The sequence below is a fragment of the Salarias fasciatus genome, chromosome 14, assembly GCF_902148845.1.
Source record: "Salarias fasciatus chromosome 14, fSalaFa1.1, whole genome shotgun sequence".
NCBI lineage: Eukaryota > Metazoa > Chordata > Actinopteri > Blenniiformes > Blenniidae > Salarias > Salarias fasciatus.
In genome coordinates, this window is record NC_043758.1 from 5,483,008 (window position 1) to 5,498,310 (window position 15,303).

At 44.4% G+C, this 15,303-nt stretch overlaps 1 protein-coding gene across 1 annotated transcript in view; it reads left to right on the forward strand.

Moving 5' to 3' along the window:
* Positions 1-15,303, forward strand: part of b3glcta (beta 3-glucosyltransferase a) — a 90,236-nt gene that overhangs the window by 40,570 nt on the left and 34,363 nt on the right. The window contains exon 4 of the mRNA XM_030108708.1: positions 12,874-12,983. Coding sequence (XP_029964568.1) covers positions 12,874-12,983 — 110 coding nt within the window. The remainder of the gene's footprint in view (positions 1-12,873; positions 12,984-15,303) is intronic.

Genomic DNA, 15,303 nt, shown 5'->3' on the forward strand with positions numbered 1-15,303 from the left:
TCTTCCCACAGAACTATCAGCACATCCAATCGCAAAGAAACTGCCTTTTCCACTCTTAAGCTTCCATTTCAGGCCCTTTTCCTTGTTGCATTATCCTTGAAATATTCTTCTTTAGTAGGTAATTGATTTTTTTTTAAATTAAATTTGACATATTAAAAATCAAATAATGAAATATTAAAATTCTTTCATCATGTGAGTCACTTCAAAGCGCAGGACATCAGAAAAACCAATTATATCACCAAAAAACAGCAAACATTCTTACAGAATGTATCTTTTAAGGTCTTTGTCTGCGCTAATAGATTCAGTCAGTTCACGTAATTTTCAGACTCGCAGTACAAAGGAGGAACTGATAAAAACAACGTTTTATATGCAAAGCATCACGGAGGAGAAGTCCCAGTAATGAATAGCAATGCAAAAATGTTTTCAATCAAAGCGGCTTCATTAGAGCAGAAGCTTCAGGTCACGTCCGCAGCACATGTGAAGTTCATGGAGGCAGAAGATTTACACTGATTTTTAACCCGATTCCGACGTTTCGCCGCCTCTCCTGCCAAGCACATCTTTTTAATTAAGCACGCCCTCAGTAATATTGTTTTCATTCATTAAGTGGAGCCGAAAAGAGGCGGTTTTGACTAAAGTCCAGTTGGCTGTTCGCTCGGACTGCGATAATGCATCACGTACCTCACTTCAATTCAGTATTTATGTTCTGTATACCTTCTAAATCGCGCATTTTACCACTAATGAGAAGAATTTGATTTGTAGGGCAGGAACGAAATGGAAAGGAGTGATCCAAAAATCTAAATTAAATTGTAACCCACCGTTACCAGAGTTTTATGTTTAACAGTCACTTAGATCTGATTTGCACTTTTTGTGGGGTTGTAAAGCTTCAAGTGAACCACGGTTCAGACCAAATGTTGCTTTCCAAACGGACGACGGGGGCAATATGACAGAATGAGGGACACGTTCACGTGTGCGTGTTTGGAAAATTGGAAATATCCTTTAAGTTTTTACTGGAAATCGCAAAGAAAAGAGAATGAAGGAAGTTTTAAAACCAACAGTTACACATTTTTAGAGCAATATGATGCAAATGCAGTGAAGACAAAATGACAATCTCTAAACTTTTATGAAGAAAGTCAAAAAGCCCTTGGCTCCTTTAACCTGCACACCTCCGATAACGCCCTTATTGTTTATGTAAAGTCTGCTAATCTGTTCATGTTAAATTCATTAGGCTTGGTTTTATCAGCCAGGATTTGCACTCGGTGTGAGATCTCGGTCTTTATTGTGAGATTTGCTTTCAGCGTGTGAGAGATGGCAGCTCTGCTTCACTCGGATCATAGTGTAGGTTTTTATTTTGTGTTTTGTCCAGTCGGCCGGCGCAGGAGATTTAATCAGAGTGAGATGAAGACACATTTTACCCCCCACCACTGTCACATGAATTCATCAGACGCGTTGACCAGAGAGGTGGCGCTTCCTCCCAGCATGCTGTTGTGGAGATGTCTGTGAATCAACCCCTGCATATTTTAAATCTTAACCCCTCCTGGTTACAAGTGTTACAAGGCAAAGGACACAAACTTCTTCAGTTCTGACCACGAGTTTCATTCTCCTTCGTGTTAAAGTCTGAAATGTGTCAGTGTCTCTTGTTCGTCTTCTGCATTCATTCCACTCCCGGGATCTTATGAATGCGGGGGAAATAGAGTAACGCCACTGATGGCCTGCGGGGGCAGTGTTGTGTGGCATTGCTCGTGTGCAACTAGCTACAAAGAAGACAGTAGAAGATGGAAAACTACAGAAATTATTATCAGAAATGGAAAAAAAATCTCCAACATGACCTCCAGTTGAGACGTGGCAACAGATTAAGATCGTTTGGAAAGTTGAAAGTTTAAGGCGATAGATCAGAAATGTTCTGTATTGAACGGACGGTCCTCCACTGAGAGACAGACCCACGGTCACAGCTATGGTCCAGTTACAGACATTAACATGATATGTAAATCTTAGAATGGAATGAATCCAGAGTGGCCTGAGAAAGAGAACTTCCTAAATCAAACCGGGGATCGTCTCACTGTCAGGCGGCAGTGCCGACCACTGCTCCGCTGTGCACGCACTTATTCAGTATGTCCTGAAAAAGTTATGAGAACTTGTGTTTTATCAGCTGAGGAAAAGAAACATTTACACATAGATTACATTGTTGTGTTGCTACAGGGTGCGTTTTGTTACAGACTTTATGACAGATTGTTTGGATCCTCGCTGCTTCTTACAGTTATTTCGAAACTTCCTGAGAAAAAAAGAAGGGTAAATCTACAAATAAATCCTTGCGTTTGACTGTAGAGGACGAGCAGGAAACCAGATGTTGTGGGGAAAATAAATGCCTTTCCAATTTGTTTTCTTATCTTTCTGAGAGGGGGGAAAAAATAAGAAACAGCAGGTACATTTGCCAAAAGGGATTTTTCTTTTCTTTGCTTTTCTGGAGATATGCGTTTGTTTAGGATGCATAGTGTTGGACGGTGCGGGATGTCGGCCGGCTCGGTACCACAGCTCTGAGGTGAACCAGAACTTACATCACATAAAATCTGACTATAATGAACTGTGTGAAGGCGCGGCTGGTGCTGCTGCGTCTGCTGTTATAATCGAGCATCTGCAGACCACCGATGCACAAGAAGTTCATTGAACTTTTCCTCTGTTATTTACTTTATTTTTTCCTCGGTGCCTTTGCTGGCCGGTCGTGACCAAATCCTCACTGCTTGTCTTTGTAATTCTCAACACTAGTTTTCCCTTTCAAATTAAAATAACTTCTCACACCCGTCCTGAGTAGTACCACAGCTTGTATTTCAGTGCGGGATATGTAATCATGCGCCTTCCTCAAAACTTGCCCTGGAATCCAAAGAAAAACTGAATGATTTTCTCTTCACTGGTGTTGTGGGAGCTATTGTGGACGGTGAACGAGCCCCATAAGCACAAAAAACTGGACTGTGTTCAGCATTAATTGCGCGAGCTTCCTGAATTATTGATTCAAAGTGCGGTTTAAGGGTTGAGTCCGGCTCTCATTAGTCTTCAGCTGAGCTGTCCACGGAGCCGTGAACTCCAGAGAGCCCCTAATGAGTGTGATTATCACAGGTTGGAGACCCGCTTCCTCCAACCTTTACGTGTTGAATCTGCTGGGTGCTTGTTTTGTGTGTGTGCGTGTGTGTGTGTGTGTGTGTTTCTGCGGAGAGAATTTTAATGAACTAAATTTCATAGAAAAGTGGCTTTCCCCTCATGCATGCTGCTCCTTCTCACTCAGACTCTCCTCTCTATTTCATTTTTCTTTTCTTTTTTTTTTTTTTTTCCAATTGCGAGCGTCTCCTCGGCTCTCTGCAGGCTCCCTCATTTCTTCCCCCTCTCTTTGCTATTTTTCCTTTGTGTTTTATTGAGAGGTATTTATGATCGCGACCTTTTCAGCTGTAAGCTAAAAGTTAAACACACCGTGCTCTAGGGCTGCACGATATTGGAAAAAACTGACATTGCGATTTTTTGGGGGCTTGCAATATATTGCGATATATATTGCGATATTAAAAATAGAAGAATTTTCACCAGATGTCCTGAATAGCTCTATTTGGGGAGATGGCCACTTAAGAGAAATACGTGGTGTTTCATACCGCTTGTCAAGCATTCGGATCATTTTTTTAAATCTCTCTTTAACGATCCACGGTGTTCAATGGCACCATGTCTTTTGCTAGGTAAAAAGTTATTGCATCCGTGATTTGGAGTTCCTATCATACGGTGTTATGCCGGCGAAGGCTTCTGTAATTGTTTTTTGAGAAGATGACGTTTCACCTGTGGTCTTGTGATGGCATTTCAAATGGTCCAACAGGTTTGACGTATTACCTCGTGTTGAGGCAACCACGACGAGGCACTGTCGGCCGAGGACGCTTTTTTGTTCCGTATCGTCTTTTTTTATAGCCGAAATACATCCAAATTTCACATGTTGACCTTCTTTTGGGGACTAAATCCTTTGTCGTTTCCTCCTGCATGTCGCCTGTGTTCAGAGTGTAGTCCCCCCCCCCCCCTTGCTGTGGAGGAGGGAGGGGGCCGTTGAGTGCCGAGCAGGAGGGAGGGAGAGAGCGGCTATGCGGAGCATGGAGCAGCTTGCTGCTTTTACGAAGCAAAACAAAAGTTAAAAATAATAATAATAATAATAAAAATATTGCACCTCCTGCGATGTGACTATTGCACATGCACACATTGCGATGGCGATGTTCAAACGATATATTGTGCAGGCCTACCGTGCTCGTTATTGATCCGGTGCAAAGCAATTAAAAGTGTGTATTAATAGGAGGAGAGGCCTGATGGAAAATCATTTCTCCGGCTGTGAGACACGCAGGTCTGTGTCTCGTGAGACGATCGCCTATAGGAAGGATAAATAATTTTTGTATCTAAATGAAACTCCTGGCAGCCTGTATCGAGCTCTGGCTCGCAGATTGAATATCAGCGTTTGGCTGCGGATTGGCTATTAAGCGGCGGTCCAGGCTGGCGTGACGGTCATGGATAGTTTGGTCAGAAAACTGCAACACAAATTGCTTCGGCGCACTCCGTCTCCAAGATGCACCAGTTTGGACACGAGGAGGAGGGAGAGACGGAGGGAATTTCTCACAAGAGGGATGACTCTGGGCCATCTTGTCTCGGGGAGTCCAATGATGTGAGTCATCGGAGTGTGGCGGGTTTTACACCGGCGCGATCGGCCGCCGGATGGGGAGTCGGGCCTGCCGACTATGGAAATTAGCTATCGACATCCTGCGTCGCCTCTGTCCGACTGTGTGCCGGCGATGAAGAGCTCTGGATTTGTGGTGACAGTTTGGTTGTTCCCATAACGACCTAATGGCCTCATCTGCAGGATCTCGTCCCTCCAGACTCCTTCCCGCTCTTGTAATTTGAAATCCACAATTGACGTGCTTTCAGTTTGTCTCCTGCTCCTCTTGTTAATTTCAGACTCAAGCTGAGGTGCAGTTAAAGTTATTTGTAGCGAGCATGAGGTGATCTTACCAGGCCTTCTCTGTTCATTCCACTCTCATGACAGAAAACGTAAAAACAAATTCCTCCCTTATTTCCAGGTGTGAAACTCGAGGCCCTCCATCAGTGACAGGCAACGCGATGCCCTCAGGGACTCTGTGAGTAGCCTGCAGGGCATGTGGTAAAAATAGAGGCTAGGACAAACTTCATGATGCAAAAATGTGAAATCTAATAACTTCCTGAAGGATTTCACCAAAGTGACATTTGGTCAGAAATGTAAGTGGTGAGTTCTTCAATGAAATCCCAACAGTCATGCAGAATTATGCAAAGCATTGTTGATAGATCAGGAATTCATCCAAAAGAGGCTGAGAAACAGACATGTAAGGGTAGGTTAGCGTGGCCACAGGTCACCATGCTGTGGTTCTGGATGTGTGATCAGGAAGATAAGCTCCTCTTTTCGAGGGCGGCTGTGGTCATGTGTTCTACAGTGAAAGGGCTCCACGGGTGGCCGTTTCCACAGACGGCCTCAGATCGTCTCCTGACACTGTCAGACATCTCACACCCACCGAGTGTCTGCTGCTACGAGCTGGAACTACCAACAGCCACAGAACTGCAGCCGGGAATGAAAGAATCAAAGCAGCACCGAAACAAGACTCCATGAGCATCGGCGCTGAAAGAACGTCGATTCCTGGTTTTCTTTGCTTGTTTCCTGAAAGAAGGGGTGACGTGCATGAATTCCAGCATCTTCCAAGTCAAACTTACTGTCCTGTTAACATTTATGGAATCTGCATTCTGTAATTTACGATGCTAAGAGGGCCAAGTCCTGTTTCTTTCCTGTGATTTACAACAGCAAAAGGTTAGATGCAGTTTGGGAAGAATCCTGTTGAAATCTGAAAACCTGGGTTCAGTTGGGCTCAGTCTCATTCAGTCTTCCCAAACCTTGATCAAACCTGAAGCGTGGAGTCGCACACTCTGCAGGAGGAAGGAGGCGGCGATGTGATCAAAGTTCAGTTCATCATCTGTGTTTTGTAAATCAAGCTGCAGAAGAAACTGAAAACATTTCAGATATGAAAGTATTTATTTGCAGAGCCCAGTACTCCTCCCGGCGAGCAGGGAGCAATTCACCCCTTCTCTCTTTGACGCACCCTCTATTCCACCCAGTTATTTTTATCAAGAGGAGAAAAATCCGTCTCCAACTCGCAGTGATATTCAGTTATTTCACCAGCAGACTGGACCAAAGATATCCAATCATTCTACAATGAAATCCGAGAAAAGCGGAGCTGCCAGCTCTCACCGACTGAAAGTGAAAGTCACGCTATCGGCTAACTTTTACACTGGCGTCAGACCTCTTAGGTCATTCCACATGAGAGGGTTTTGTCAGTTAGCATCCAATGAATCATCAGTGAATTGTTTTTATTTTTGAGGAAAAATATGATTTTCAGAGGAAAATAAATCTCACATATTGACGTTGTAGCATGTCAGATTATGACCAAAGAGCAGATTTTGTATGAGTCAAAGGTCATGCAGTGTAAAAAGCAGATCAGGTTGCAGTGACCAGCAGCGGTACAGAGGAAACCCTGCCGCCTGCACTCGCTCGCTCCCGAACGTCCTCTGTCTGCCGCTGCCTCGTCACGGCCGTGTGTTGGCGCACCTGCGGGCTCGGCGGTCCTCGGGGCCGAAACGTTGCGGTGACACTTCCAGTGACTACACACACCTGCTCGGTGACGCTGATGGAGATGACAGAGCTGCGGGAGTGCCTGCGGGTCGCCCCGCTCTCAGCTCCTCTGCCACTTGGCACCGTCTGCAGCCCCGCTCTGAGGAAGCGTCACCATCGATTTGTGTCAGCGAGGTGACGACGCCGCGCGGCCCGCCGGCCGGAGCGCATAGTTCACATTCCAGTGCAGATGTTCACACACCTACAAGCACACTTCACTTCATCAGGCTGGTTTCTTTCCTTTTCTCTCTCTCTCTCTCTCTCTTTTTTTTTAATAATAATTATGTGTCTCTCATTGCTGTTGTGAGAACGCGCCACATCCAAAGCCTTCACGCAGCGCTCGGCGCGGAGCAGATGGAGATGGCCTTTAAAGAGTGGCTTCATACATTTAGAAAAGCATCAGATCAGAGCGAGACGGAGAGAAAGAAGAAGCCAGAATCCTCCTGTGTCTCATTTCATCCAATATATTTCAAGGCTGATACAGTCTTTTTTTTTTTTCTTCTTCTTCTTCTTCTTCTCCTTTGGAGTGGTCTCTGTGGAATACTGAACGAAGGGAGATAAACGAACACTAGACTCACGCTTTCTAGTTCCGTCGACCTGGTGAAATAAAACCATCCGGAGCTGAAAGGACCGCGGCCTTGGCTCCGTCTCCTCGATGGCCTCAATCTCCGTCATTCACGGCGTATTATTTCCAGCCAAGAGGGATCCTCGGATAATTTCACTTAAGCGTCAGAAAAAAAGCGCTTTGTGTCGACTTTGGCACCAGGGTGCTTCTTCACATCTTAAATTATTAAATGAATTGATTGCATAGTTAAACCTCTGGAGGTCCTGCTATTAATAAAGCTGCTACCGCTGGCAGACAGAACACAACCTCTGTGAAAACACAACATCCCAGCAAATGTTAAATACACCTCGTCGAGTCGCTCGGAAAGCCACGGCGGCCGCCGCCGCCGCCACATGAGCAAACACGCAGCTGCATCCTGCTCAGATACACTGTAACTGTACAAAGAAGGATGGCTGTAAACTTGATTTGTGTAAGAGGAGCCGTAAAGGGCTGAAGAAAAGAGGGAAATTGGTCCACAGCCATGTTCACGGCGAGGCGAGGCTGCACTTAAACACAGCGGAAACTCAAGCTTAAATCACCCTCCCGTGGCAAAAATTGGTTTATTTAATATGAACTTTTATTTTACAGTCAAATGACCCTCATTTTGTAGATTTTACAGAAAGCTGACAACAGCAGGCTGAATTAAAGCCGCTCCACTGCCGCATGGCATCTGGAGTTTGTTTCAAAGATGCGCTTTGTAAATCGTTTGTCATTCAGGTGATCAAACGTCCTGATGTGCCGCTTCGCTTTCCATTTACTCTCCAGGGCATCTCAGTATTGTTACTATATGTAGATGCTTTTTATTGCTTTTAAAGGGAATTGCATTTAAATTGAAAGATGCATTGTACGAAATACTACAGAACTTTACCCGTGCGTCATACATATGTAAGCTTTCTGTGGGGCGGCTGTTCTCTAAAATAAGCTAAAATTTAATGCCAAATTCCTAGTGATGATTTTCCATTTCTATTTGGATGTTTTATTGTTGTTTTATCTTTGTGAAGCTACAGTTTTATTGTTTAAAATATTACATTGAAAGCATGGATGTCTAAAACAGAAGAGTTATTCAGAACCTCCCTCCATAGCGTTTGTTTTTCTTCATCCAGCTCGTAGTCAGAGGCAGAACATTTCATAACTTGTATTTCTTCATTTGTTGAATCAGATTTGAAATGAAAACTTGAAGACGATGATGAAAACAAACCAGACATTTTTTTTTTTGTTGTGGAAAGAGAAACTTTCAGCATCCTGACCGACCTCTGAGAAACAGTATTGCTCTGTCTGCTTAGAAAATCATATTTTTGTTTTTTTATTAAGTTTTCTATCCATTCCTATCTAGTCCTTCTTTGGGAATACTACTGTTCTGACTCATCTGCGGAAAGTTTGCGCATCATTTGATGACCGTTCACTGTCATCATTTATGTGTGTGTGTGTGTGTGTGTGTGTGTGTGTGTGTGTGTGTGTGTGTGTGTGTGTGTGTGTGGGTCGGTGGCCATCATCTTAACTGTTTTATTGAAATCTCATGAATACTGTCTCATTTTACTTGCACTACAGTTATATGCAAAGCTGAATGACGATAAAGTTTCATTTGCTCACTTAAGTGTTCCAAGGCTCCTCTTTTGGGGAAAACAAAGGTCGCTATGATTAAACGTAAATCAATTTTACTTCAAGTAAAAAGCTTGAGGAGACTAAAGAAAAGTGCTGTCTCTTTAAAGGTCATTTCTTCATGTGCTTCTGGTACATCCATTAAAGACGGCTGATTATTCAGTTTTTCCAACCTGTCTCGTCTTGTAGTACAGGCTTGGACCACAAGGTGGTGCATTGAGTCACTCCTAGAACTCGCACACTGGCTGAAGCTTGTACAGCAGCAGCGTAGAGCGGAGTGGAGACTGTACGCCTTTAAGGAAAACGCCGCCACGCTGTTCAGCATCACAATGAGAATCCAAATCCTATAAGACCTTCGTCTGTTGAGACTGATCGATTCAGCTCAGTGCATATTTCATCATATGGAGGAGAAACAAAAAAGAAATAGGTAATATGCTTCATATGCACAACGTCACAGCAGAGAAATGGCCGCGGTGAAAAGCAATGAATCCACAAGAATGGTTCATCTGCAAGTGAACGGAAACATCTGGCCAGGAATCGCAATGAAGTTCAGTCTAATTCAGACCATTCACTGTCTTCTGTGCCAAGTTTAACATGGCTTTCATATCTGGATAATGTCTTAATGAGGACGTTTAGGGTAAATTATGGAAGACCTCCTCTCCACTTCCACGAGTTTGACCACGATAAAGCTGCTGTGCCGTCCCCCGATCAGCGTTTACCATTCATACTATGTCGCTGTACTGTGATAATTGCTTCATTTGCACTAAAAGCAGCTGATGAGAATGCCAATAATTTTAGAAATATTGAGCTAGAAACCAGTAATTTCACAGAAGTAGACATTAGCACAGAGATATAATTGATCCATGAGGGAACAATAATGTCTGTTTTCATTTGTTTTAGAAGGGATGCACTCAAAGCCACCACTGTGTAGGACTTTCTCTGAGTACGCCAGCATGAAAACATGGCCTTCGGTTTAAACGGTGACTAAATTTCCAGTAGGTTTGAATGTATGTATGTCAAGGTTGCCTGCCTTTACCCATAATCCTCTTCTGCATAATATTAACGAATCAAGATATAAGATGGAGTCGTGTTTTTGTTTATATTAAGAGAGAATAATTTCAAAAGAAAATCAAAAGACCATACATATTCACATATTTTGGCACATTTAGTCCGGTTGTCAGTAAATATTACTGTTCTCTCAGACACTGCGGCTTCATTCAGAATTGATGACAGTCACGTCCAGTAACGTATGGAGCCCTGTGTCTCCCTGAGAGTTACCAATAATTTCTGCTGCCAGGATCAGAAATACTTTAAAGTTAGTTTGTTTGGAGCCAAAAGTAACAACAAAATGATCTGGAATGTTCTAGCAATCACTTACTCACCATCAGGGGTGTTAAATATAAGGACTGAGAGCCAAAACGGGCCCATGAGAGGCTCCAATCCGGCCGGCCAAACCACCAGGCAAATTATCACAGAGAACAGTGATGAATTTTAAAATAAATTTCCTAGGAGTAGCAGACACAACGCCACACTGAGACCCGAGCTGAGATATCCGTCATGCTACCATGAAAGCCGGACACCTCACTGCAAAAATACAAACCAGCATTAGTGTGGAAGTCGTGCTGTCACGGTGAGTTTGGAAAAACCTCCAGGATCCCTTCCAGTCAGGTGGAACTTTCCTGGGTGCACTGAAATCTTGGAAATGTAAAGTACAATATCTGTATTTTTTTAACAGCTTTTTAAAACACATTGAAATCCAATATCCTTGATTAAAATCTGTTAATTTGATAAATGGTGTGTCTAAAAAAAAAAAAAGGTGTGAAATTGGAGAGTTTAATCTATATCTCTCTGAGCCTGAAGGCATCTTCATATCAAATCTGACTAAATCACCAAGCCGTGTCTTCTGGCATCTCTGGCATGAACGGCATTATTTGTACAACCTCGTCGTCGACTCCAGCTCAGGTAGACGTATCGATCGCAGAGAACTATCAGAGCAGCGCACAGAAGGTGATTTAAAGGTGAAGGGAGGTGATGGAGGTGAAGGGAAAAGGCCACAATAACAGGACTTTTTCTTTCCCTCCATTGTTTGATGATTAATCGAAACCTATTAGTGTGGAAGTGGAGGCCGGTGAATTCGGTTTTAATTAGTTTCTTCTTTTTTTTTTTTTTTTGCCCCTCATCCTCCTCTGCTTTGACGTCGGGTCCGCATTATCTCCACAGTGAGGGATTGGCAAACTGCTTATCTGATTTTGCTCTTAGCCTCTTGCAGCTGGCATTATTGCTGTACGGTGCAGTATCAAGAGGCTGGTACCTCACCTGGGGTTTAGAACGCACCACTTTATGTGAAACCATATGCACGCACACACACACACACACACACACGGTCATTAATTTAGCACACTCAGCAGAAGGACATTTAGAGGTAGTACAGGGCTATTCGCTCTTTAAGCTGGGCTCTCAGCAGAGGTTAGATCTGCTTTCAGATGGACATGCAGAGATTTAGCAAGCAATTCCTCCCCCTTACCAGAGCTGGAGGATCAATGGGATCTTTGTTATGAGCCGGGCAGAGGAGCGACACACCCACCGGCACTTCATTAAAAAGATTTGACACAGATACTGTATCCTGACATCGAGTCTCCCCCTGACCCCGATGCTAATACGTGAACCCCGAGGTGGGAAGAGGTACAAGTAGTGTAATTGAGGCGGAGGCAATCCATCTATTCCTGCCGCTGTCAGCACTCGCCCTTCCCCTTCTTTTTTTTCCCCTTGCACTGCTTTTTGCCCGAGTATTCCAAAGGGGAGACTGCGGAGGTGTCAGCAGTGACTCCTACTTATTTATGTTTTCAAGCACAAAAATGCACTTAGGCTGCAAATTTCACCCAGCGTAACTGGAAACATTCCTTCTGGTAATCATAATTTATGACAGAGTATCGCACTTATTTCTGTATTTTGTGCAAATACCTCGGTGACTAATTAAAACGCCAGGAGCGAGGGAGAATTATGTGGCACGTTGGCGCATCATTTGTTCGCCTGAGCTCAGATTAAGGTAAAGCTAGATACAAGGAACCCTTAAAAATCCATTAATTATTGGAAACTTTCTGGGCTCCTGGTAACAGCCCCCCCCCCCCCCCCCCCAAAAAAAAAACTCTTGACAATACTTGAGTTTTTCCTTTTCAAACCCGAAACTAGGCTTCCACCTCTCGGCTGTAAATCCCTGGAAAAGCCTTTTTTGTTGTCACAGACTCTCCAGCCAGGTGCTGCTGCCTTTCCTTCTGATGTGAGGGGCAGCTTACAGGATTACTGATGGAATTGTTCAGAGGCAAAGACAAAATGACAGACTTTTTCTAATCACTCCCCGCTGGCCTTTCGGTCTAGTTTTGATTGCACTGCTCCTGAGAGCCGCGGGGTTTGCGTGGACTTGTTTGTGCGGCCGACGCCATTCTTCACCGAGCTGTATTGCTGTTGCAGCGGGAACAAGGAGGAACCGCGGCGAGCCGGGTCAGTGACCAAGACGGAGGCGGAACATGTCGTCGGCGCCCAGGCAGCCCGTATTAGCAGTTAAATAGACATTATTGAGCTGATCGCTCGGTGTTAACCTTGGCCTGAACATCGCAGTAACAATAGAGAGTTTTACTGACGCTGCAGTTGTGCCGTTCAGCCAGGAGTGGACAGCTGGGCTGTGTCAACCTTCTGGGCCTTACAGCACCTCAGAGAAAGACTCCACTGACTGCTAATCTTTTATTAAGTAAAACAGTCCGGGCTGTGACATTTACATCCTCTCTCCCAGAGCCAATTAAGCTCTTGATGTGCTGGTTATTATCGCCAGGCCAATAATGGAGATTAGCGAAAAGTCACCTCAGTTATTCAGACCATGGCTCTTATCTTGTCTCGCTCTGGGAAGGTCATCGATTGCCATGATCCTTTTTCACAGTATGCGAGCGGTCCTCACATCTCTGTCCTTTTTGTGTTCCCGCAGACCTGCGGGAGATAGTGTTCATCATCCAGAGTCAAAGCAACTCCTTCCACGTGAGGCAGGCGGAGAGGCGGAGGGCGGATTTACTGAAGCAGGCGCACGGTCTCGCCGAGGTAAGCTCCGAACGCTCTTTTTGCTCATGCACACGGCGTCACTGATGCATACAGAGGATGCTCACGCGCGGTGCATTTCAGGATAAATACATGTAAACAACAGTGTTCTCTTGCAGCTTCCCCTTGTTCTCTGGCTGCGTTGTCACATGGTGTCAGCGCAGAGTTTTAAAATCAAAACCAGCACATTTTTTATTTAAAATCGGTTTGGGACAAACTGCACAAGACATGATTTAACTACATGGTGAAAAAAAAAGAAAACTTAGACGAACGTTTGCCATTTGCTTCCCTCTTATGCAGTCGTCTCATTGCAATATTGTCCAAATTTAAATATTGAATGATAGCATGGAGAATTATTCATGCTACCCACCACATTAAACCTGTAAAGTACATTAAAGTTCGAAAGTGACATTTGAAATATGCAACAGTGGCAACAACAAGGCATGTGCTCTCTTGTGATCTATTTTGGAAAACCAGCACAGATTTCTGCTGCTTTGAAGTTCAGGTCTAAAGAGGAGCTAAAGCAGCCTGCTGTTTTTGGTTCCTGTAAATATTCGATATATGAAGGCGTTTTGTGAGCAAATTGTGGAGGAATCTTCCATCTTCCTCACACTTCGGCTCATAAATCTCCCTGGGAAGCGGCGAGGGGAGCGGCGGCCGTCCTTCGGTGGCCGCTGGGGGTTATTAGAGCGACGTGGAGCCTTTCTGTCAGGGTGAAAGGTGCAAACGCTCCCGGACCATCAGTTATCACGTCAATAGTGGCGGAAACCATGGCTGTATCCACAACGACGTACGCGGCGTACATCAATGTCTGCGATTGTGACGGCGGAGCGGTAATAACAGGGGTGTTCCGGCCGGGGTGGCAGGCACATTGATCATTTCTTCTGGCGGCTGACCTCTCTTTGATCGATCGGGTGTCAATAAATATTCCTGTGTAAGACATCAAAGGGCCCCCGGAGGCCTCCTCTGCTCCTTCAGCCACCTGTTTAGATTTCCCTCACATTTGGAAACACCGCGAGCAAAAGATCTGAATAGAAACACACAGAGTCGTTTGTTGGTTGCTTCCCTTGTCTTTTTTCACTTTATGTAGACATAAAGAAATTGTTTTCATCAGGGAGCTGGTTGTAAAGCTGAACATGTGGGAAATGTTGAGTCACTGATAACGGACTGAAATCAGCGGAATATGCAGAGACAGAGTAAACGTGCTCTTCTTACCTGAAGCCGGTGTGTTTGGAGGAAACGCTGATGCCAATTGTTCGGTCACTTTGGTTGTTTACTATCAGCACAGGTACCGCTGGTAGAGCTTAGGCTGCAATACTATTTTTAGTGGAGATAATGAATCAGGTCAGAGTGAGGTGGTTCTTCTGAAAACCTCTGCAGAATTTGCGTTTTTAGTTTGAACGCGGTGAGGCCTTTGTGAAAGGCTGCACTCTGGCCCCGATACGCGACAACAACTGACTGGCAATGCCATCATTTTTGAGCTTTTGACAACTGATAAACAATCATGATGTACATGGAAACTCCATAAATGCTGTGAACGATGTAGTTTTCATGTCAACGGCCAATAATTAACACTGTTTTTGTTTTAGAACCAGCCACTAATGCTCCATAGAACAGCGTGAGGTAAACATTTAAGTTCCGTTAAACTGTCTGTCTTGGCCACTCAGGGTGGAGTGTATGAAAGAAATGTGTCTCCACATGTGAGCCAGATGATGGTGTAATGAATGCAGAGTTGTTCAGTTCAGATGCGGCACATGGATTCCTTCATTGTCATTGTCAATCTACGTGCACTCGACTCTAGTGTGCACATGCAATGCCAAGGATCCATTTTCAGTGACTCACAGTATGTTTTATTGTGTAGACAAGCAGCCCAATGCCACTAAAGTTTGCTGTTTTCACTTGAACATGTTGTGAAAAGGAGGCCTGAAGCAGCTGCTCCTGAAGAGGTGGCCTCGGGCTGCAGTTGACCTCTGACCTCTGAAACCCGTCTCAGGAGACCGTGGATCAGAAGATATGCTGCAGGTCTGATGTGAGAAGGTCCTCGTCGAATGAAAAAACGCAGGCGAATATGAAAAAGATCCAGAACACAGACACAGCTGCTGTGCTCAGTGAACGCAGAGACATTTCTGATCTGGAACCACGTAACCATGATGCTCCGCTCCAAACTACTGGAACTCATTTACAGCTCTTCGCTTTGTGAAAGAACACAACATGTCCATGAAATCCAGCTTTAACGACACACACAGCTTGGAAATTTAGTTTAAGTTGAACTCCAGTAAAATATCTCAAGAAGATATTTAACTGTCGAGATCATTCAGCAGTA